Source organism: Polyodon spathula, chromosome 8, assembly GCF_017654505.1.
Source record: "Polyodon spathula isolate WHYD16114869_AA chromosome 8, ASM1765450v1, whole genome shotgun sequence".
Lineage (NCBI taxonomy): Eukaryota > Metazoa > Chordata > Actinopteri > Acipenseriformes > Polyodontidae > Polyodon > Polyodon spathula.
The window spans coordinates 15,193,172-15,218,847 of record NC_054541.1 but is presented as its reverse complement, the minus strand read 5'-3'; the positions used below and the strand labels follow the sequence as shown (position 1 = coordinate 15,218,847).

Sequence of the window (25,676 nt, the reverse complement as noted above, 5' to 3'; positions counted from 1 at the left end):
TTACCCGATACAGTTAATCTGCACCCTGTGAATTACTCATCGGTGGCACAGTGCATTATTAAATGTTTAAACGCATTTGAAGTTAATTTTAATAATGTGACTGGATTTGTCTCCAATAATGCTAGTTACATGATCAAGGCATACAATGACATTCTTCAAGGTTTACTGCCAAATTCAGTACATTTGACTTGCCTACATAATAGCCCTTACCAGCAATATCTGGGCAAATAATTTTCCGAAAGCAGACAAGCTGGTTGCAACTGTTAAAAAAATAAAATTGTTTAAAACATTGCCCAAAGCAGAAAACTATGTTTTAAAGATGACCTGACAGAAGCAATCCAACAAGGCAGCTGTATTTTACCCATAAAGTTGCCACCTGAGCCATGCATAACACAATGGGGCACTTAGTATTCTGCTGCTGAATATCATATCCTTTTTATGCAAGCTTCGTAACAGACTTAACAGACTCCGAAGTGTAGTTGCAACTGACAGGATCTGATTGGAATGTCTTAAAATGGAGACGAAATGGTAAATACATGTCCGACCTGCATTGTGAACTGGGTAACAGACAGGGTAACTACATTCATGAGAGCTCTCACAAAAACGTATAGCGCCCTTCCTCTCCTGGCATCCCAGAGCGCTGTGCAAAGTTAAAAACACAACAAGAGAGCTCACATGTACAATACACTCCAGCTACAACCAACTATAGAAAAGCACATTGACAAAAAGGTATGTATTCAATTCAGTCTTAAAAATAATGCAATGTTTCAATGTCAACCGGAATCGAGGAGCACAACGGAAAAAGCGCTGTGGTTCCAGTTAATTTAATACAATTTTTTTTTTAACTAAAGGTTCTGCATTTTCTTGTCTCAAAGAATGAATAGGAATATAAAAAATTTGTAGCCCAAATCCATGAAGGACCTTATAAGTTATTACAGGAACTTTAAAATCAATTGGATAGCTCACTGGTAACCAATGCAAGGACCTGAGCACTGCAGTAATGTGTTGAGAAAGATGAGTGTGAGAAATGTGTTGAAATGTTCTGCATTCATCTAAAAACTTTTTGCAGAATAGCTTGTATGTTACACAGTCAATAAATGTTCCAGTTACTGCTTCAGCATGTTGAAAGAACACAGAACTATCAACTCGAAACACAAAAAAGCTAAAATTAATGGATTAAACATGGATGTCTGGACCAAATTAAAAAGAAAAAGGCTTGAGCCTTGGTTTACTTTCACCACCACATAACAGCACATGTAGAATTCAGAGGTCACAATTGGGGAAAGTGGTGTAGATTCCTTTGCTCAGGTGTGTCTTATTAAACTCCTAGGATCACACTGCTATGCAGTGGGAATCTGATTTACATCCCTATTGTGTATGGTTTATCCTAGAACAAGGCTATCCCTGGCTTAACCAGTGCGGGACTATCGGATATCTTACAGGAGTTATAACCAAGCAGTGCTAACTTATATACATGGGGCCCGATATTCAAAAGGTTGCACACCGCACAGAGTGGTATGCGCGTTGCAAATGGCCGTTGTGCCAAGTTGCCATATTCAAAACGTCCTTTTGCATGTCACAATCCATTCTGCGCTGTGCAGAAATAAAATGTATGCATCACGCGATATGGGGAGAGTGGCCGACAATATGCGTGATCCTGGTATATTCTAAGGTATGATCCAAGCACAAAACCAGGTTTGTGACATGAAGAATAAGGATTGTAAAAGGACTGCATTAACTCTGCACACACTACCATTCCAGCACTGACTACAAACAGGCAACAATGGGAAACATGGGTAGCATGCAGCGTGTCCGTGGACATTTGGATGTGAATGATGCAAGGCACACCCAGCAACAGCAACCCCGACATAGGCGAATATATGCTGAAAGGGTGTACCGGCCTCGGCACACATATGAGGAGCTCAGCAATGAGCAAGTCGTGTCCAGGTATCGTCTCGACCGAGACATGCTGACTCATCTATGTCACATGCTGCTTGATGACCTGGACAGAACAAACCTGCACAGTCATGCATTGTCTGAGCAATTGGTAGTGTCTGTCTGTATGTGTATCCTGGCTACCGGGACCTTCCAGAAGGTAGCAGGTAATACAGTGGGGATCACCCAGTCAGCTGTGTCCCGCCACCTCAACAGGTTCATAACCACGTTGCTGCGCCGTGCTGAAGAGCATATTAAATTCCCCAGTACCAGAGCAATCAGAGGAGATAATGCAGGGTTTTTATGAGGTTGCGCACCTGCCACGTGTGGTAGGTGCAATTGACTGTACCCATATTGCTATCCGGGAACCTGTTCAGGTTCTATCAGGATTCCAGTTGTATTCAGAATAGTGGGAAATTTGAATGACTATTCCATGCCATGTAAGCAGGGTATTCCGAATATTTCCGTCCATGTGTGTGTGTGTGTGTGTGTGTATATATATATATATAATCCTTTACTTAACTAGCTAGTCATGTTGAGATTAAAACCTCTTTTACGAGTGAGACCTAGCCAAGCAGGTAGCAGCAAGTCAATCGGACAACAAGAACAAATATAATTAAGACACAGGCAAATCACATTTAAAACAATATATCACATTTAAAACAAAATGCACAAAAGTAGTCAACTATTTAAAACAATTACAACTCTCAGGTCACGAAGTCATGCAGTTTACTCTTAAACTGCAATAAAGATATCTGGGTCTGCAGCTTCAGTTTGGACTGGAACTCATTCCAGGACCATGGGGCATAATAAGCAAAGGATCCTTTACCAGCCTCTGTATGCACATTTGGGATTTTAAAATGCAAGAATGAGATCTGAGGCTATGGTTACTATGGGAAGCTATAAGGTATTCATTTAAATAAGTATATTCATATAATTTACATTGAATAGCCTTATATACCCGAACATACCAGTGCTTCAACCTGTGTAAAGCCAAAGAAGTCCAGCCTACCAAATCGTATTACAATGATAAGTATTAAATCTTGTATTTGTATTGTACCTCAATGCTGCATGATATGGTGAGTCCAGTTTACTAGTTGATGGTGATACAAACCTATATACTGCATCACCATAGTCAATTTACGGCAAAAACATACAATAAGCCTATTTTTTTGTTTCCATAACATATATAACATGTTCATATCATAGTGACGTTTATAGCGTATTCCTCATGACCAAACAGGCGAGTGGGGAAACATGCACTCACCTCTGTCCAGCACACTGCCTTCCTTCTGTTTCTTTAATACGGTCCTATTGGCATATGATAATGCATTGGTAATTAGAAACATGTGATGCAAATGTATTCTAGGTGGACATTCAATATGCACAAAAGCCCTAATTCGTCTGAATATACCAATATCTGCGCGATAATTGCGTGCGCTAGTTCCAATAACTGTGCACTGCTGGCTCAAACAGTGCCAGAGTAACAGTCCACTCTGGAGTTGGGTACAATAGTACAGAACCCCAACCCCCCCCCCCCCCCCCCCCCCCCCATCCGGATGGGTGGATCAGTTATGTGTTTTATCACTGTATTGACAACGTGGACAGCAGTAGTGTGTTTACATATACAGTTATATGTGTTCTTCACTGTTCCACAGGCATATCGGCATCCAACGTGTACCATCAAAGTATGGAAATGACTGAGAGAAGGATGAAGAGGGGAGAGGGGGTCCTGTCTGTTAGCTTTGCTGTGTGTTGCCACACATCTGTAAATTAATTGTATAGATACGTCATACACCCATCTTGTGGCCCATTGCTTTATTTGCCTATTCCATAGGTTGTTGTGCATTACGGGTGAGCAGCTGCAGTTCGGAGAGCCAAACATCAACTCTTGCTGTGAAAGGCATGCTAATGTTTTCCTAAAGTCAGACCGGTAATACGATCAACCAATCAAAGACCTGTATTTTCTCTGCAGCAGTCCAATCAGAAGTTAGCTGAGGCGGGACAAACAGTTCTGTTAACTGTAATTTCTGGCTGCTTTTATGCAGCTGTCCAGTCTGGTGAATGTCGATGTTGCCAATTGTGCAGAGACTGTTCATTTATTGAGAAATCATAGTAGGCTACAATTAACATTTTAGGAGCGTATTTAGAATTAATTATTATTATTACCAAAAAAATGGCATAATGAAAAAAATCCATTCCGGCGACACTTAAAACCTTACAAACTAGGCTTGCAGGTGAAATGACTTTACGTTTTAAGGAATATGCTAAACCATCATTTGTCCTTCACCTCCCCCAACTCCACCCCAAGGTATAATAAAACCAATGGTAAATAAAATCTCTCATAAAGTGTAATTGATAGTTAACATGTGGAAAGAATCCTGGTGTAATCTGGAACATACATCATAAACATATCAGCTGACTGCCAACTTGATTTGCGTTAAATGCAAACAAAACTAAATTGGTGTTATTCAATAGAAAACACGCCAAAAGTTTTAGTAGTGACCATAAAATCTTCACCTTTAATAAGGTTGGAGCAAGTTGCAGATTATAAAATACTTAGGAATTTGGCTGGATACTGCATTAAAGTTTAACACAGATTGACAGCTTAGAAAAAAAGAATCTAGACATATTCTCCTTTATCGTAAAAAGAAAATCTTTATACATTCCACATAATAGATCTGAGTTCAGATGCCTTTACTTTATTTCAGATCATGGTGATGTTATTTATAACATGGTCTCTAAAAGCCTATTGATGAAACTAGATGTTTATACCATTCTGCTATAAGATGTGTCACTGGTGCCCCTTACAGGACTCACCATCGTAACCTTTACATCCTGATTAACTGGCAACTAAAACACTGCTATATGTTAATCTACTGAACCTTCACTGGGAAAACGCCTGCTTACTTGCGTAGTTCCCTGGAGCTCTCTTCCACGTTGCACAACTTAAGATCCAGTCATTTTAATAAACTGCTTGTTCCCGGGGGTCAACAGTTTCTGTCGTCACTCATGTCAGTTTGCAGCAGCCAATGACTGGAATGAGTTTCAACACAAGTTCAAATAAGAACGGTTCTTATCTGAGGTTGCTTTGAGCCATAGGGTCAACTCGTTGCTGACTGACATGTGTACCTGATAAATTGCTGCTGAGTTTTTATGTTTTATGAGTGATTCCCTGTATGTTTTTTTTTGTTTTTTTTTTACTCTTTATTTCTTGTGTTTAATGTGGTTTACTGTTGTGGTGTGAGCCTCCTGCCAGTAGTCACTGTAAGTGAGAATTTGTTCTCAATTGACAGAGAAGCCTCTTAACATGATGCATTTATGTGTTATGATATTAATATTAAGTTCTGTGCCTACCGTTTCAAGCCTACTTGGAATATGTATCTATTTGCAGCAATGTTTTCATCCAGTTACAGGTTCACAATTAAAAGTTTAGACAGGAATGATCTTATCTCTTCCAGTAGTTGCCCAGAATAAAAGCATAGCAAAGTATAATACAGCATAGTAAAAGCATGGCAAAGCATAGGTAAGCATTTTAAAGACCAGACAGGTAGTGCAAAGCATATCAAACAGCAAGGCAAGCCATAGTAAACACATAGTTTTAAAGAAGAAAACTGCAGCATTTACTGTGGTGAACTTTTACAAGGGATAGCCCATCCTCATCTCTTCTTCAGCTCAGTCTTTAAATATGTCCATCACTAGGGAAATGGGACTGTGAAACCCAGACCTCTTGCTGCCTCAGTTGTCTCAGGGGGCCCTCTGGAAAATCTGGAAGCAAACAAGGTCAGCTCGTTCCCAATATACCCTGCCAGCAAAACCAGCTTGGAGGAATAACACTGACAGGCTCCCGGCTGTAGCATCCCTGGGGTCTGCTTTACAGATGCTCTCAAATGTCTGTGCAGATCTGGAGTCGAGGCCCAACACAGCAGTCATCTTTTATAATCTAATGAAATATCCTGGTCCTTCCTGTAACCAGAGTAATTGAATTCATTAACAAGCAGACCCCCACCCCTTCCACCCCTTGTCGTCTCATGGAAACAAACTCTTTATGGATAACTGACTCTTTCATTTTATCTTTCTTTTCATTAAATATCATTAGCAGTTGAGAAACCATCCATCCACCATGAAATTAAAAACTCAAAAACCCAATTAAAGACCACGCTATTTTTTCCCCATACAAAATAAACAAAACAATAACATAAGTATGTACAACGGCCAGAAACGTGAAATAAACCCAACAGCCTCTATTGCAGCAACTTCTCGTCTACTCATAACCACTTTCCACATGCAGTATGGTGACAGAGCTGCAATGCAACCACAAAGGACGACCACCAATAACTCTTTGGCTTCCCTCTGCAGTGAAGGTCTGTTTTTTCCTGGGTGTGGTTGCAGGGGAAAGATTTCTTTATTTATTGTATGCATTCATTTATTCATTTTTTAACCAGGAATAAACCCATTGAGACCGAGGCCTCATTTACAAGGGGGTCCTGCCAGCAGACAGCATTAAATTCACATCATTAAAAACAGCATCTGCATATACTAGAATACATGATTCATGACTTGCTTGAAAAGAGAGCTTTAGTCCTGGGGCGGAATAATTATAAAAAATGTAGTGTGCCCATTTATTTTACCCCTTGCTTTTCTCTCCCATTTTGAATGTCCAAATGTGTTCCCCCTCCCCACGAAAATGCCCCAAAGCAGCTCAGCTATGGGAGACAAACGCTAGCATTGCAGGTATAAGCTTTGAGCTAACAGGGCCCTGGCCATTAGGATCCGCTGCAGTGTGGTGGAGAGATACAGTCCCGCTCGGTTTTACCTTCCTAACCTGTGGTAGTGCCAGAGCCAATGCCATGCTCCCTGTGGGATCCCCAGTAAAGATCATCACTTTCATACAGCCAAGACGTGAACATGCAATCACCCGATTGTACAACTCAACCTGCACAACATCCCTCCCTTCATCAGGTGAGCCACAGGCACAGGTGGTCTACTGAACACCCCACTTTCAGCTGGAACTACACAAATCACTCAACCATGTGTGCAGCGCAACCAGCAACCAGACACGCACTCTATAAGCAGCCTGCTGATCATGGAGTAAAATTACTGTACCAACAAATGTATCCAGACAGAGGGGCAGATTTAGAAGCATGCACAGGCAATTTTTACTAGGAACATTTTAGTTTTAAAGAAAGCACAGGATTTTTTTTAAGCTAACAAGAGGCTAAATGGCTGAGCAATCTGTGGAAATGCATTCTGGTTTAAAAACAGGCACTACGTTAACCCATGTTTTCCTGGGCATTTAAATCTGTTTTTGCTACAGTTACAACTTCAACGGTAACTTAACTTTTGCCTTTTTCCATTTATAATACCGTTTAAGACCTTAGAACCATAACACCATGAGTTGTGCACATTTATTAAAACTAAGGCAATATGATATATAACTACGAATTATATATATTGATATATATATATATATATTATATATATATATATATATATATATATAAATATATATATATCATATAAAAATTAAAATATTCGCACTATTTTATAAGTTATTAGTTCGCCTTATTATCTAAGGCCTTACATGGTCTTACATTATGTTCTCTTCAAGATCTGCTGACCCCATATATTCTCTGGTCATTCCCTTAGGTAGGAAAATGCTAATCATCTGACAGTCCCTAAAATTCATTTGAACTCTGTCAGAGCCAAGGCATTTACTTATCATGCCCCTTTGTCTTTGGAACTTGCTCCCGATTCATATCAAGAATGCTAGCAAAATTCAATCTTGTTAAATCCTGTTTGAAAACATAAAAGCATCCTGGAATGCTTGCATGAACAGTATAAAACTGAAATTTTTATTGTGTAATATTATTATTATTATTATTATTATTATTATTATTATTATTTAAAAAACAACTCAGCATAAAAACCTGTTGTCCTATTTCTAGACTCATATTGTTGCCCCTTTATAGTTTTATATTTATTTACACAGAAAAACTCCAGCATTTGCTGTTAAATTGTTTGAACACACTCCTAAAATCACAATGGAGTCAATTTATTATTCCCCTTACTGCATTTCAAATTATAATGTATATGTTCTTATCAGTTTCCTTTAATAGGGTATCCTTTACTGATGTTTTTCATTGCTGTTTAAAAAAAAAAGCATTCTCTTATTAAAATAACTTAATTGTCTCAATAAAACAAAGCATTCATTGAGTATCAGTTACATTCTTCTTAATTGTAAATACTGCTATAGTATTATAACTTAGTACTTTGCTCCATAATGCAGTTATATGACTAACTTTCTGTGCAAATGCCGAATGCACTCGTTATTAAAACTGTGCCGTTAATTACAGTATGCTAACAGGGTCAAAACAGAGGAGTGCGATAAAAAAAAAATCTTCAGAGAAATTAACTGCTATTAATTGACAGCCCTAATATAAACCATTGAAAACTAATTTTCAAAATTAGACATTTCAGACTTACAACAACCTCCAAATGGTGTTCAAAACTCTGAGGTTCTACTTCACTTAATGCAAGAGGGCAATTCCCCAGTATCGGTAATAGACATTTGCGGAGGTCCAGTGTTTGTATTTCTAACAGAATAAATGAAATGCTGTACCTGCAGATCCCAATCTGGTTCTGGAACTCAGAGGAGACAGGAGCAGAGCCGGACTTGAAGTGGCTGACGTTGAAGTGAGACAAGGTATGATCGATAAACCCATGCATGGTCCCAGTCTCACTGTACAAGTACTGGTAGACAAGACGGGGGATGAAATCCGAGGTGAAGGAGATGACAAAGGCCTAGGAGATAGGAAGACTGTTATAGCTTTTCAACACAGTTTCAAAAGGTTGCCAATCTGGTTTCATGCCTGTATCAGCACTATCAATATAAGCGCTGTACTGAAGATCTTTCTTTTTATTACATCATCTTCGTTTGTCATATGTAGAGCTTTGTGTTCTTTTATTAATTGGCCATCCCCTCTCCCCAAACATGCAAGAGACCTGGCCTGCAGAAGAAGAACATAAGAAAAGTTTAGGACACTAGTCTCCCCTACTGAACGGAACTAATTCAAAAGTAACAATTAATTGCTGTATGCTTTTCAGAACGTTCTAAAACAAGAGTTGTTGAGAAATGCTGCAATGATGAAATCATTTTAGCCCTTCTCCAGCAAAAAGAGCGAGAAAGCTTCTGAAAGGTTTTCACTCTGCAGAAAGACACTTCTCTGGCTTGTTTGTTACTTCATCGATACGGGTGCAAGAGCATTCCCACATGTCTGACGGCCTGTGGTAACATACACCGGTAAGATCATGTAAAATACAAGACTGGGTTAAAAAAAAAAAATCCTTTTTTGCAACGTTTACACTTTGGCTTACTCGAAACACATTTTATGCAGCTGCTGGCATTCTTAATTTATAAACGTGAACAGATGTCCATGTCCCCTTGACACACCCCAAGCAGCCTAAGGCTCAGCATCCCTGAAGGGCCGCAGCAGCCTTCAACCTGTCTCCCAGTTACTATACTGGCAAATCAGCACCAATGACAGTTGAGTGCTCAAGACCAGCGGGCTGGTTACAGCCTTCAGTTCCAGTTAAAACCACCCCCATTTCGGGGGGTGATAGTAACTGCGGTGAAGGACCCGCTCCAACATGCAGCTCTCAACACAGAAATCCTTGCACTTCTTTTGAAGCATGCCATTCACAAAGTAGATCCCTCCTCTTGCAGCGAGGGATTCTATTCCAAGTACTTCCTAGTGCCCAAGAAGAATGGCAGGTTCCGCACTATCTTGGATCTGAGACTTCTGAACAAACATCTTCAGATGTTACGTTTCAAGATGCTCACGCACCGCCATGCCGTCCAGGCCATTCAGCTGGGCGATTGATTTACCACCGTGGACCTGCAGGATGCATACTTTCACATACCCATCAGGCCCGGACACTGGAAATACCTTTGCTTTGCATTTCAGGGCAGGTTCTACGAGTACTGCGTACTCCCCTTTGGCCTGCCCCTTGCTCCTCGCACCTTTTCTAAGTGTATGGACACCATTCTGCCCCCCCCTTCGGGTTCAGGGCATTCAACTGATGAATTACCTAGACGACTGGCTCGTCTGTGCTCAGTCACAGGAGCAAGCCCTGGCACATACGGCGTTGGTCACAGACCACCTCCAGCGGCTCGGTCTCAGGATAAACCTGCAGAAGTGCCGCCTCACACCAAGCCAGAAATCAGATTTCCTCGGCCTCCACCTGGACTCAGTGTCTATGAAGGCCACATTGACAACTAAGAGTTACCGCAATAGAGTCTTGCCTCTCCCTATTCAGGTTGAGAGACAGTAAGCATGGTGTTGTGTCAGTGCATGCTGGGGTTGATGGCTGCTGCCTCGCAGGCCCTTCCTTTGGGCCTTCTCCACCAAAGGCCTTTCCAGGCCTAGTTCAACTCGTTTGCGCTTCACCCACAATGAGACAGACATCGAAGGCTGGTGATATCCCAGTCCTGCTGGAGAACCCTGCGCTGGTGGAGGATCCTCTCCAACCTTCGTCAGGGGACAACCATGGGTCTCACTTTCCGGAGGGAAGTAATCACCACAGACGCCTGCAACCACGGCTGGGGCGCAGTCTGGAACGGTGTGGGGACCTGGGGAGTGTGGTCGGGGCATTGGGCCTCTGCCCACATCAATGCCCTGGAACTCAGGGCAGTAGATCTCACCCTACAGCACTTTCTTCCAGTGATCTGGAACAAGCAATGCTGGTGCGGTCAGACAACACCACGGTCGTGGCATATATCAACCGCCAGGGCGGCCTGAGATCTCCAAGCCTTCACCGCATGGCGGTTCGGCTGTTGCTGTGGTTGCAGCTTTTATATTAAGCTCAGCATAATCCTATCACCCGACGGCGATACCCATTAGTTGATGGCTATTTTCTCTTTCAGAAAACCGGGATTGCATCCGCAACCTTACGTTAAAGCACCTCAACACAAACCTTTAAAACAAAGCATTAGTAACTGCTGTAAGCAGACCTAGGGTCAATTATAAATTACAGAATTGTTTGCTGAAATTGCAATTACAATTACACTGTTACTTTGTTCAATTACAAATACAGTTGCAATTATGCTGCAGTAATGACAATTCTAATTAAAATGACACTAAAAAATATCAAACAGCTCCTACACACTCTGTACTATACTGTGCGTTTTGTTTCCATTCTGAAAGCAGAGGACGACTTAGGGACAGTTCTGCTGCTATCTGCAGTAGCAGGTAGTCATCAGTTACTTAATTAATCTCCCTTCAGGATACCAGATACAATGGAAGAAACTAGGGCAGATCTGCTCCTCTGGAAACCTGGGCAGATGATAATAAAAACATGTACTTACATTAATGATAACAGAAAACTTGCCCATGCCACTGAGAATGTTGTACCAAATACCTAGGGGGAGGAATCAGAAACACAGGAGTAAGTTGCGAGTCATACACAAATCGTAAGGTAGTGTCATTATTACCTGATTATTACCAGGTAAAAGCATCATTATTTAACCACTTCAAAACCCCCACAGTCCTAAAGCACATCTATATGAAACACAGTCAAGGAGACATATGTTTCACCTCGTTCCTTCTCCACTAGGTACACTACACACGTCTGAGTACTTGACTATTGTTTTTATCAATAAGCCAACCAGCAAGAGTGCTAAGGTCAAATGCAGTGCATTACACTCCAATAAGCATTTGGGACTCTATTACAATACAGTCGTTCAGGATTTGAATTCTGCCACTCAAGCCACTCGGGCAAGGCTAGTTAGATAAGTCTTTATCACACGGAGGAGAACAGCTCACATTCCAGGGTAACAGGATCTGAACATACTGGAGGTGTTAAGCGCTCTGAGGTCTGGTCTTGCAATCAGTTAGTGTCACTAGCTACAGTAACGGGAGCTGCACAACCCGAAGCAGTGTTCTATTAGGACTGACTGACATGTTTTGGGGCCACCTTTCCTTGTTGGTAGGATCATGTATCAAACATGGATGAAGGGAGTTAGCCACTGAGGCTTCCCCTTTATCAGGCAGTATATCAGTAACATACAAACTGCTACTGCTGTAAACTTAGAGTTTGACTCTTGCCTGCACAATTTCTTTCAAATGTCTTCAAATGAAAAAGGCACCAGCTGCATCAAAAGATGGGAAATATTTCTGCTGAAGATCGCTCTGTCCAGTGCAAGAAGGGGACATTCCACGCGTCTGTTGTTATTTTTATATTTATTTATTGTTTGATATTTCACCAAAGGTGAAAGTGGAATGTCTTTAGAAAGGTGGACATAAAAAACCAAATATTGTACAATTTAGCATTTGCAGTTTTTAAAGCATTTACATATTTAGGAACACTTGTTGTACAAGAACTTCTTTAATAAATATATTGTTTAAATCATGAAATATCTTTTAATACCTATTTTTCAACAGTGAAATAAGCCTTTTTTTTTTTTTTTTTTTTTTTTTTTTTTACAGCGAACAAAATACAGCCCTACAAATGAGCTGGTAACACAGGTATTCAAGCACACAACTCTCAGTCTTTCAGATAAAGTTAAAACTAGAAGATTCTGATCTACCATCCTGATATCAACATGTCATGTTACTGCGACTGCTGTATGATTCACTAGTGCACTTTTTTCTCATGTGGCTATTTTAAAATGTTTAAATTATTCCAGCAAAAAAATATTCTGAACAAAAGATGCCTTAATGCCTATTGTGGGGAAGCCTACTGAATCCATCCTGTGCGACACCGATATCTCCCACAGTCAGCTTGAGTCTTTTCAGGAGCACTTTTTTTAATGTACAGTGCAACACTAATATGCTTCCCTGCCTCACTAAACTGTTGGCGAAACCAAGAATGGATCAAACTGCTATGCAATGGGAGTCTTACTTCCATCCCTGTAGTACAACATTGAAGAAGCAAAGACTTTTGGTTGAAAGGTTTGTCATTGAATTTACGCAGTTTAATTGGTAGAAACATTACATGAATCAATTAAAAAAGAAACAGCCAGACATACCGATGCTCTTCGCTCGCACGGCATTAGGCCTCCTCAGCTCGGTCACAAACTTCTTGGCGTCAAGTCGTATCTCTATGACATTGTTCAGAAGTGCAAACACAGGAGCCAGTGGGAACGAGGCGACGAAAAGTGTGACAAACCCAAATTGGATAACTTAAATACAGAAAAAAAAGAGTATGTTAAACAATTTTACACAAAACCTTGAAACTGAAACGTTACTTTTCATAGCCAATGTTTTTTACTAAATAAATAAATACTACTTTGTTTTACTGACCTACTATAAAATAAATCCCATTCCCATTCATTAACTTGTCATTGGTCTTCTGTACACTTAATATTGAGCAATAACAAATGTATAATTACAATTACAGAGCAGTACGTTTTATTGTAATTGATTCTTGTTGGATTGTCTCATGCGTTGCTATTAATACCCCCTAAACAAGGTGTAAGCATCTCAATTGCTTGTCTAGTTGTCACTTGCTGAATTTCACCTGTGGAAGGGTGGTGGGTAATTCACTGACTCAGGAGACAGACAGGTGAACTTGACAACACAGCACAGGTGCCCAGTTTTATTTCAGGGGTGCTTTGGGTTTCTTTAGCCCGCAGAGGGCGCTGTTGGTCCGTGGTGTGCTTACCAACTATGGTCAACAGAACCACAGGAATACCAAGCAATGGTAAACAGTCCAGGCGTACTCGCAGGTGCTTCAAAACAATAATGCAAAAATCAAAGGCACAAAGAAACAGGGAAAATAAAACGGTAACAAAACTACAAAGAAAAGGTGCTGCACTTTGCAGCGATATCCCGGTCGCCACTGCCCGTGCGACCCGGATCACCAACCTACGCTGCCGGCTAACTAGCCTGCTCGGCTACAATATTCCGGGGTCTGCCCAAGGGTTCCCCGCCCTCACTGTCTCGCTCTGAAACACTCAGTTTCATTCTCTCCCGACTGGTTCTCGGTCCTGGACCAGCGCTTCCGCACTCTCGGCGTGTTTAAAAGGGCAGACCTGAGGAAACAGCAGAGCATTATCTTATAGGGCTAACAATCTCCCAAGACTCGCCTCTCAGCCATTCAGAGAGGGGGAAAGTCCACACACCCACTTTCCCACCTCCTCGTGTCACTGCCATGACTCACAGGCGGTTGTTGGACGACTGCCGCCCTCTTCCTACAGCACTGTGAACACGCCAACAGAGTCAGCACAGATCTCCCCCTGCTACACCACCTTACATGCCACTCCTGTGTTGTGCTGTGAAGCTAACACAAAGTACATACATAATGTATGCATGTATATTCCAGACATGAGTATTCTAAATTAATTTTCCTAATTCTCTATTTATATGCTAATTGAATAAAGTACTTTGTTAACACTCTGTGCTAAAAGAGGACACCAGTGAGTATTCTGAATCATGATGGAATACTGGTGTTTTAACAATGAAAGCCTTTTTGATTGTAGAGACATAAATGGTGTCCAGCCATATTCAGATTGGCATTGAAATTCTCACTAGCCTTGCACCCAGTCCCACTTTTCATTTGACGTTAAAGAAAGTGTTCCTCCCTTTAAGCTGCATGAGTTACTTCTATTAATAAAGCTGCAGACTCCAGTGTGGCTTATTCCCACTGTGATCATTCAGAGCACATTTACCGCTGTCCAGACTTTTCAATCTTCAGTTACCTGGTCACTTCGATAAGTTACCTAAACAAGGGGAGTTCTGGGTGCAGCAGCATGGCTAGCGCCAGTTACAAGCCCTAATATTTAGTGGGTCGTCTGAAAAATCCACCCAGTGTAGAAGTATTCGGGTTAGCAGTACAAGATATAGGAGAACTTGCAGCACAAATGTGCCTGTTGTGATGCCAGTGTCTTTCAAATGTGCCAGTGATAGTAAGCAGTTAACATCGCCTGCCCCTTACGCATTTCTAAATACATATTCTCTTTGTAAAATTCCAAACGGCTGTTTTTTATAATATGCTAGTTAAGTGCTGCACAAGGATTTGTTTTATGTGCCCCTGGAGTCTGTCATGCTACGATTGCCATCATCAAAATAATATTGCTGCCATGAGAAATGGCAAATCTGTCATAGGCTATGAGGGAAGGGTTGGAACTGCAGTTTTTTTGCAAAAAGCTATGAATTGGTGGTATTTTACTGCTGTACCTGTCATACTAATAAGTAGGGAATCATTTATTAGCAGCAGTTAAGTACCCTTGTTCCAAAAATTACACTCAATTACTACCTGGTAGTATGTTCAGTATAGTCAACTAGTCGGCATTTACGGATATAAAAAAAGGTGCCCAAAACCATAAACCACTGCTTGCAATCAACCAAAAAACGAAGTGTAAGGAATTTCAAGACTGGACCGCACTGTGCAGTGATTATTGTCGTCATTCAGGAAGAGCCAGAAGCTGGTTAAGGCTGTACAAGCATGTTACCAAACCAGGGCTTCTGTGCTGCTGCAAGAAGGGCCAGAAGGGTCTGAAATGCAAGTATCTGCGAATTAAACTCTGATAATCTGTAAGCAGCAGTGTGCTGATAGCACAAGTAAACCTGCCACAGATGGTGGTGCGTATCCTAACCTGACCTTGAAAACCAAAGACACTTCCTTTGTTTACCACTGCTTCATGGATGGAGGATATTGAAGCTTTTTTTTTTATCTGTGTGAGAACGTAAGTTTGGAAATGCCGCACTCTCTTCTTACCATACCATTGGATGTCTCATAATTTCTTGCAATTGGACTCAGATAAGACAGAAGTTTTGCTGTTAGGTTCTCAGCAACAACTTGTGCTTGCAAATTCCTTACAAATAGATTTAGCAAACCTGGCTTCTAGTATAAAATCTATGTGATGCATTTGTAGATTATATATAATTATGATTTAAGTTTTGAGGTTCTTATTCGAAAAAAATTAAACATATTTTTGTCATCTATGAAACATTGGCATGAAAGGCACTATTGTTAACTAGTGAAAATTAACGTTCCTAGAGTTTCAAATGGTACAGCTTCACTTTGTAGGCCATTGCATGTGTTTGTAATTGTGTAAATAAATCTTCTATTAAATACTTTATTAATAATAATAATAATAATAATAATAATAATAATAATAATAATAATAATCTATATTTTTATATAGGGCCTTTTATAGTGGACCACCATCACAAATCGCTTTACAAGATACGAGACTAGGATGGGTGAACTACGCATCAGCTGCAGTCACTTACAAGAACGTCTCACCCAAAAAAGATGGAGCACAAGGAGGTTAAGTGACTTGCTTGGGGTCACACAATGAGTCAATGGCTGAGCAGGGATTTGAACTGGGGACCTCCTGGTTAGAAGCCTGTTTCTTTAACTACAGGACTAAACAGCCTCCATTCATGCATTAATGACATGAGTTAGCTGTACCATGTATGACACTTTAATGAAATCCCCTCTCGAGGCTGATTCTTTGAACATGTCCTCATACTTTAGCTCATGCCATTGAGCACAGGGATCAGTGTAGCTGCCCTTCTCTGAACCTTCTCAAGTGCAATGACGGGTGACCCAAACTGGATGTGGTATTGTCTGCTGTTTTCCTTTCCCTGCATTTACTATTATATGTTTTTTTCTTTGTACAACACTTTCTAATTACCCTGTTCAGTAACAGACAGTTCTGTTGAAACTGTGTAGGAGAAGGCACGTGTGTGTGTGTGTGGTTACTGTTGTACTGTTAATTCTCAGAATCTGGTAAATTCTGAGCACTAAAATACTGAGGCAAGTGGCAGATACAAACACACAGGCACGAACAGGCATGCACACACACACAGGCACACATTTATTAAGGTATTGTTCAGATAATACAAGCCCAGCCTTCCTGCTTTTTTTAATTTTGTTGGTAAAACGCTTTTATTTCAAGTACCTGGGTACAGGCAAAGCTCAGACTAGCACAAAGCTTCTCTGAGAATTTCCACCTAAACATTTTACAAAACAAATTTTAAAAGGGCTTACCCTTCTAAGGTCTTTAGGGCCTTCTATTTTATTGTTTATTCCTCAGCAATTTGCTTTACGGAACCTGTTTTATCCCCTCCTCTCCTCTCTCTCGCTCTCTCTCTCCCCCCCACCCTTGACATACTTTGCATAGTTTCATTTGGTTTGGGGCCTTTTTCGGTTTGTCCTGGAAGAAGTGTCAGGTTCTCTAAAACAAACCTGTCCACTTGTTTTTGTTCAGTGTAAATCTGGTGCTTTGTTGAGTTGTGGGGGAAAACATGTTTTGTCAAGTCAAGAACGTACTTGAACCCTGGCTTGTACACAACGATCTAAGTTTTTATAATTCCCTTGACTTCTCATTGCAAATGCCACCTGGAAGCTACCTGTGACACTTTTAGTTACACAATTATTTTATTTATTGTCTCCCATGTTTGTCAGTTTACTTTTAGAAATTAAAGCTTTGTACAGCTATGGATATTAAATTTTTAGGATTATTGTCTAAATAAAAAGTAGTTTGTTGCCACTGTAAATTCAGCAGTGAGGCAAAGAAGGGTTGACAGTTTTGTTAATGACTCTCTGTTCAATCAGATTTCGGATGCAGAGGCATCACTGTTAAATCCCTGTAATCCCAAATTAAACGTACTTAAAGCCTCAGTGCATGTCAAAAGAGCATGAGAGGAAAGAGCAAAATAATTAATCTTTAGTGAATAAGTGGATGGATGATAAAAAATTTGGACTTGCAGCTTTTCCACAGATTTTCTTACCCTATTAAACTTATCCATTGTAACAGATGAGTGCCAATGACATTTCTGGCAAAACCAGCAAAGATCAATAGCAATTTCGCTGGGCTACACCATCCCCTAATACTACGAAATTATCAGGGCGTGTCAATTAGTCCATCATAGTAAAATCCCATAATCTCCAATGAAGGACTGAGCCATCAGAGCTAACAATCAAACCACATGTTCTACCAGGAAATAAGATAATCTAAAAAGAGCAATTTAATCACAAGACATTAAACCTGCCTTTTGAATTGTATACATTTGTAAGGGTGCAATGAAAACAACCCATAAAATGATGCAGCTAAATGGAATACAGCTTGTCACATCACATCTGTGAAGCAGCTTTAAGCCACCTCAATTTCTGGTGTAACGAACACATCAGGAATGGAGTTTGCAATGTCATAAATCTAAAATGTCTGTAACTCTGATTGCACCTGTATTATTGTCAGCAATTTAATCCATGTGTATGGTATTCATAAAATGTTTACTGGCTGGTTTCACAGACCTAGATTAGCACTGAGGGGTCAAATGAAACCATACATCTTTAACATGAGGAACAACAATTAGTCAGAAAAGCTGTGTTTAATTGGAAAAGCTCCCATTGCCGCTCTTCATATCCTTTCCAGCAGCCAGGAGCCCGGTTCCCAGTTAAGTGGTGTGTTCGGTTGACCGATCACTTCCGGCTGTTCGGAACTTTGAGGTTCTATTGTACTTCGCTCAGTTACATAATCTGTTCTTTTACAAATTAACAAGCAAAGCAAAAAGTTGTCACATTCCAGAGTGATCGGATGACACTAAATAAAAAATAGACAGGGGAAATGCAAACGGGGAAGTCAAAGTCACCCATCAATTACTGTTTGATACAACACTAATTTATTTACACTGATAAAATTCTCTTCCCCTCCAGTGTAGACTGAGTGGAGGAAATAGCTCTAGATAGTAACTGACAATTACTTTGTTAGTGTTCCAGGACTGAACACTTTCAAATGGAAAAACGTGGGGCCATGGATTCTCATAACTTCCCAGTAATTTGAAGTTGAAGTTCATACCCTGGGATCCTTCAAGAAGCTGCTTGATGAGATTCTGGGATCAATAAGCTACTAACAACCAAACAAGCAAGATGGGCTGAATGGCCTCCTTTCGTTTGTAAACCTTCTTATGCTCTTATAAATTTCAGCTGTGACTCTAAATCTGTCAATATCTACAGTTTTATTTCTGTGTCAGTGCTGTATGTGACCTTTTAAAGTGAGAAAGTGACGTTATTGAACGTTAATGGGAAGCAGAGGCCACTTTGTCTTCTCGTTGGCCGTGTGATCCCTTTGAGTGAGACACCACTAAACGGCAAAGACCCCACACTCTATACTATATGACCACTTCCAATAAAATACAACAGATTATATGTAAGATTGTTATAAAATATACATTATATAAGGGGATATATATATATATATATATCTAATATATATATATATATATATATAGATATATATATCGTCGATCATTGCTAACGTTGGAAGCAACGTCTCTCTTTGCAGTTATTAATACAATCCGGAGTCTTTATCTGTCAGAAATAAGTGCTTTCTAAAATTGGTGAGGTCCAAACCAGGTTTTACTACGAGCTTAATTAGCCAGAGTGTGTATAGGTAATAAGCTCAGGTGTCTCATTAAACTCATAGTAAAACTGCTATGCAGTGTGAGTCTTATTTCCATCCCTGATAATGGTACACTGTCAAGAAACATCTTCTCCCTGTAACCAAGTTTGAAACATTTACAACTGCCTTTACAATTGTACTATTATGTGAGAACAGTCTTCATTAAAAGTATTATTGCCACCAAGGACAAGCAACATGACTACAACCACGGCTACCAATGGGTCATAGAGACACTTGTCTCTATGAAGGATTTCCACTGTCAAGACAGGATGTCTGATTAGTGGTCCTCAAGCCTATCTAAGATGGGGACAACAATGGTGCTTTCACCCTGATCTCAAAGCCGCATCTGACTACTTCCAAGACGGCAATGCACCCATCCACTGTGCCAGAGCTGTGCATGGATAATAAGAGCGTGGCAGAGATTTCAGGCATCTTCCATGGCCACCGCAAAGTCTGCAGATCTCAATCCAATTGACAATGTTCAGGAAGATCTTTTAAACTGTGCAGCGACTGATAAATTCAAGCATAAGGACTGCACTTCTTCAGATTCTGCATTTGGTGTAGCAGCTCGAATGTCTGTGCAGTAATGGGTAAATGCAGTTGACTAACTAATGTCGTGGTTACCTAATTCCCCTTGTGAATGACACACCGATTTGATTAATAAGCCTTGTAAATTGCACAAACAGCAGCTTGGTTTGTGTCGTCAATCTGCACCCCCATGACATCTGACCCAAGTAAAGATGTTTAATTTATTTGGGCTTGTCTGACGCAACAGAACCATGTAATTGAACCGAGTAATTCATCCATCCTTGCTCAATTAGAAAGGTCCTGTTACATCACCTCCTGTATTACCCAGACAAAAACATCTGTTTTATAACCAAAAGAGGTTATCAAAAGGTTAGAACCATCAGTTTTTACTCAAACAGTTTCCCTCAGTGTCTCCGCATTCGGTTTCACCAATACCTACATTTGTATTTTTTATTCAAAAGACGTTCCTTAAAAATAGAGACGAGAACTGCCTGCAGCTCTTGTAATCTGGCCTCTGCTTCCCATTGGGAGGAGGGAGCTGAGGAAGCAGGTTGGTGGTTTTTTAGTTTGTGATTTTTTTTTTTTAATCCAATGAAGGCATTGCCCAGCCTGGAAACCTTAATTTTGTAAGTTTTGCTTTTTGTCTATCTTTTTGTGTTTAAATCCCTTTGTTTTGGCCCTTGTGCCCTTTTATTTTTGTGTTTATTTACAATGAAAGTGTTCTTCAATCTCTGATGTTATCAATATGCTTATGCAAGTTCGCGGAAGAATGTGGTAAAATACACCGTGTGTGTGTGTGTGTGTGTGTGTGTGTGTGTGTGTGTCCGTGTGTGTGTGTGTGTCCGTGTGTCCGTGTGTCCGTGTGTGTGTGTGTGTAGGACACTGACGTTAAGCTGTTAATCTCGTATTTTTAAATGTAGCAATATGTTCAGTAGTCCGAGTGCCTGGGCTCGAATCCAGTTCAGGTTACAAGTGAAAGGAGTTTGGTCATTTCAATCTAGCCCCTGTGGACACACAAGCATCCTAAAACAAACCCACAACGGTCAGTCTCTATTTAAGGGCAAGTGTGCGACAGGGGGCAACAGGCAAGTGGTATCCCTGATTCTCTTAATAAATCCAGCCCTTTAAAATCGCAATATAGAACCCAAACAAAACATTAGACATATGCCTACTCATTTCCATGTACTCTGGGGTCAGGCCAGTAAACTGTTCCAGGTTATAGTCCAGGTGCCATTGCTGGGGTGGTCGGGTCTGGTTAGTGTTGCTTTCTTCAGGTTTGGTCCCTTTGTCCTTCAGTTTTCTGTGTAGTTTCTTTAGCTTCCTAGACAGCACAGGGGAAGAAAAAAGTCAATGCACTGTCAGACCTGAATACAGTTTGAAGTGTCAATTTAAAAAAAAAAAAAAAAAAACTGAAAACATTCAAAACAAGAAATAAAGTAAGTAAATCTAGAATTGATAGTCCAGTGTTAAAATGTGTTTATTTATTTGTACTGGATTTTTCATTTTTTATATTTTATTTATATTCATATATTTATTCATATCAGTTAGTTTATTTATTTTTAACAGTCAGTTTTGACCTACAATTGAAGTGGTCACTGTATTTCATTGGATGGCTTTCCCGGTTTAATGGAAGCGTCTTAAGTGTGAGTGATCAAAATGAATTGAGGGACCTGGGATGGTAGTAAAGAGCTTTGCTGCTCAGCTAGAACACTTTAACACTGATCTGAATCAGCAGAATTCAGTGTTCCATTAATATAGAGTCCCTCCATCTCTCTCTCTCCTCTTAATTTATATAAACTCTGAGGCTGGTACGCACACACACCTGGGAATGCCTGTTCGATATTTAGGGATGTAATGTATAGGGTATGAGTGGAACTGTAGTGTTGTTTTTGTATTCAACACAGAAAGGGTCGTGCAGAACCTCTGTTACTTATTTCTTTACTTACTTTTTCACGAATACTCAACCCCCAGTCCTGAAAACCAATGAGTGGCCTAACATGATGATTTGTGTGCTTGCCTGTACCATTTAAAAGCCGTTATTCTTCCCTGGATACTTTCACATTGCTGGCGTATCTTTTTTCTTCCTAAAAATACTGGCCTTGATTTCTTAAAAGCAAACATTCTAGCCATTAACAAATGGAAACTTTAAAATCAGCTTGGTACACACAATGTATATATTGCTCCAAATATTGAAGGGATAATTAGATATTATTCATTATTGATCCTGTATTGAAAATATGAACTGAAATGACACCACTCTAAAGTCAATGCAAAACAGTTAATGGCTGTCAAGTGATGGTAACATGCAATAATGTTTCTATGGTGGGGGGAGGAAAAAGTACATAAGGGTTAAAGTGATTAAAAGATACTTTATTTCAGAACATTTTTGACAAAAGCGCTTCTTCAGCTGCGTAGAATGAAAAGTGCAGTGAACTTTATATTTCTCAAGAATTCTGTGGATGATGTCACCATTGTCAGAATAGAGTGTTCATTCCAAGAGATTGCAAAGATACACACATTCACTTACTACACAGCCGAAGGACTTTTATCTGAAACATCCTGAAATGAAAACATATTTAATCACTAATCTTCTGTGTACATCCCCCCAAAAATTCCATTTTCATACAGTGCTGTGAAAAAGTATTTGCACCCCGTCTGATTTTCTGGACTTTTGCATATTTCCGACACTGAATGTTATCAGATCTTCAACCAAACCCTAATATTAGATAAAAGGGACCCTGAGTGAACAAATAAAATTAATACTTATTTCATTTATTTATTAAAGGAAGTTATGCAACACCCAATGCCCCCGTGTGAAAAAGTAATCGCCCCTTTAGACTCAATAACTGGTTACGCCACCTTTAGCAGCAGTAACTGCAACCAAGCGCTTCCTGTAGTTATTGATCAGTCTCTCACAGCACATGGAGTAATTTTGGCCCACTCCTTCATGCAGAACTTCTTCAGCTTGGTGGATTTTTGAGCATAAACTCTTTGTTTCAGGTCTTGCCACAACATCTCAATGGGGTTTAGGTCTGGACTTTGACTAAACCATTCGAAAACTTGAAATGTCTTTGCTTGTGTGTTTTGGATCATTGTCTTGCTGCATGACCCAGCTGTGCTTCAGCTTCAGCTTCAGCTTCAGCTCACAGACGGATGGCCGGCTATCCTCCTGTACAGAATGAGGTTCTTACTGTGGAATACAGTATTTGGTTTTCGCCAGACAAAACAGGGCCCATGTTGGTCAAAAAGTTCCATTTTGACTCATCTGTCCACAGAACATTGTTCCAGAACTCTTGAGGATCATCTATGTGCTTTTTGGCAAACTTGAGACGAGTTTCATGTTTTTCTTTGTGAGAAGTGGTTTCCGCCTTGCTACTCTGCCATGAATCCCATTTTTGCCCAGTGTCTTTCTCATGGTGGAGTCATGAACACTGCTTGCATGTATACAAAACTTAAATAAATATATAAATCTGATATTATAACACTATATTTTCACATATATAGTGTGTTTGCTATGACAATTCAAACTAAATATCAATGTTCTATGATCATTTAAAAGCTAAATCCATCTCTGCAGTAGGATCACAATTATTTTGGTATTACCCTGATCTCTGCTTTAAATTCTGAAAAACCCAATTGCAACATTAAATCGTGATTGAAAGTGCAATGGGATTACCAAAACAAAATCTGGACTACAGTAATCCTGATCGCATTTTGATGTTTTGAAAAACCCAACTGCACAATATAATCCAGATCAAATACGGAAATCCAATTACCGCTACCAAAGTTTTGAAAAACTAGCCCCAGGGGTTCAGGTAATCTGATCAATAACCTATCTCTGTTAATACTAGTGGCATGTATTGTATCTAATCAGTAGCATTCAACGTAGAATGCAATATGGTTATTTGGAACTAATAAATGGTAAACATCGTTAATTTGAAACATGGCCTGGTCTCATCCTTATAGCATAATAAAGTAGTTAATTTCCATGTTTACCTTATTTTTGAAACCTTACACTCATACATTTATTTCTGCCCCACCCAATATCACTTTGTGAAACAAGAAGCCAAAGATTATCTGGTTTGCACATCACTAAATTGCTGTACAGCACTGACATGTTCCAAATATTAATACAGCAGTACAATACAGCATAGAGAAGGATGCCATGTGTTTACAGCTTATATGGCTTTAACTACTGCAAAATGAAACAGGCTGTATATTCAACAGTTTGTATCTTGAGTTCCACTGGAAAACAGGAATGCTGACTATTATTACTTCTGTGTTGTTGGATCAGTTCTTGTTTTTAATGCTTATTGTGCCTGGTTATTGGTGAACTCCTGATTAAATCAGCCCCACTTATTTCCACCAGTTTTGTTCAGGCCCTTTTGAAGCATTAATAAACGTGTGCATCGTTTGTATTGTTGATACAGGACCAAAATGTACTTCATTTAGGAACGTGATTAATGGGATTTATAGTTGTGTTCAAAAGGGATTTTTGGAACTCGTCTGATGCAGAATAATTTAGAAAAATGCCTATTTTCTAGCAGCTCTGCGTACCAGGTGCTTTTAAATGTGGGAGTCTTGTTACATTGTCCCCAGGCTAGAGCAGCTCACAGTTTTACCTCTGCGTTTATGATTTAGTGTTTCTAAGTTACGAGTGATTCCCTTAGGTTTGTTTTAGCTGCCTTCAGGTTACCAGATTTCCAGAGTGAAGCCGTTAAAATAACTGTATATAATAACACAAAGAAACATCAGGTGCATGAGTGTGTAAGGTTTCATCTAATCAAAACATATTAATGTACAAAAAGCCAGATTAGAAACTATTAAAATTAAAACCAAGATTGGATCAAAATGCTATGCAATAGTAGTCTTATTGCCATCTTCCCACCCTATACAGTGATCCATTCTAAATGGAAAAAGAACTGATCCCTGGTAACGTCAGTCAGGATAGGAGCCACATACAAAATGCTTTTAGGAATCGCAACACAGGAACAGATGCCAACCCAGGCGTTGTTAATTTCTGGTTTGATTGCAAACAATGATTTGAAGTAAATAGGTTTGATAATCTAGCCTTTAATTGCCTACAGCTTTACCGTTGTAATAATTTAACAAACTGGGAACACTGCGGAGCTTGTAGAAAACCATTACCGGCATTGCATGTTCAAAGGACTGCGTTTGTTCACTTCACAGCACCATGCATTAGTTATGAGTTAAGTTAAAGCCATTTTCCCGCTACATGGTTATTTAATGAGTTCTTTGTTTGTTTTTGTTCGTTTTTTAAGTGGAATTCTCTATTCATGTTAATACAATGCTTTGTATTTTTTGAAATAGGACCAAAACAGATGTACATGGTCATGTGTCTCATTGTGGAATCTTGCTTGTATTCAAATCCAATGGCAAATTCAATGCCAAGCAGGTGCAGTGCTTGATCTAATTAAAGCAATTTCCTAATATCAGCTGCTAAATATAGGTTTAAATATAAATTTTATTTTCCTCCCCAAACAATGGACAGAACAGAACCTCAGAGCACACCTTGGGAATGGAGATTGTTTGTAACTCTGAAAATGAGTTTCAATGCTTTTGATAAATGTGCACACCTGCTATCTACAACCTCAACCTGGTGAATGATACAAAGATACAGCACAGTGATGCAACACTCATAGTGTTATTGGTTGAAAGGCTTTAAAAGGGTACTATAAATGGAAAAAAAGCTACATTTAAGTCACCATTGAAACTGTCACTGTAGCAACAACACAGCTTTAAAACTTCCAGGAAAACATATGTTAACATAGTGCTTGTT

General features: G+C 39.7%; 1 protein-coding gene across 1 annotated transcript in view; it reads right to left on the bottom strand.

Moving 5' to 3' along the window:
* The window catches only part of LOC121320214 (anoctamin-2-like), a 73,917-nt gene that overhangs the window by 4,128 nt on the left and 44,113 nt on the right, over positions 1 to 25,676 (bottom strand). Inside the window, exons 22-25 of the mRNA XM_041258467.1 lie at positions 21,049 to 21,197; positions 12,965 to 13,117; positions 11,303 to 11,355; positions 8,558 to 8,739 (exon numbers count right to left, since the gene is read on the bottom strand). Coding sequence (XP_041114401.1) covers positions 8,558 to 8,739; positions 11,303 to 11,355; positions 12,965 to 13,117; positions 21,049 to 21,197 — 537 coding nt within the window. The remainder of the gene's footprint in view (positions 1 to 8,557; positions 8,740 to 11,302; positions 11,356 to 12,964; positions 13,118 to 21,048; positions 21,198 to 25,676) is intronic.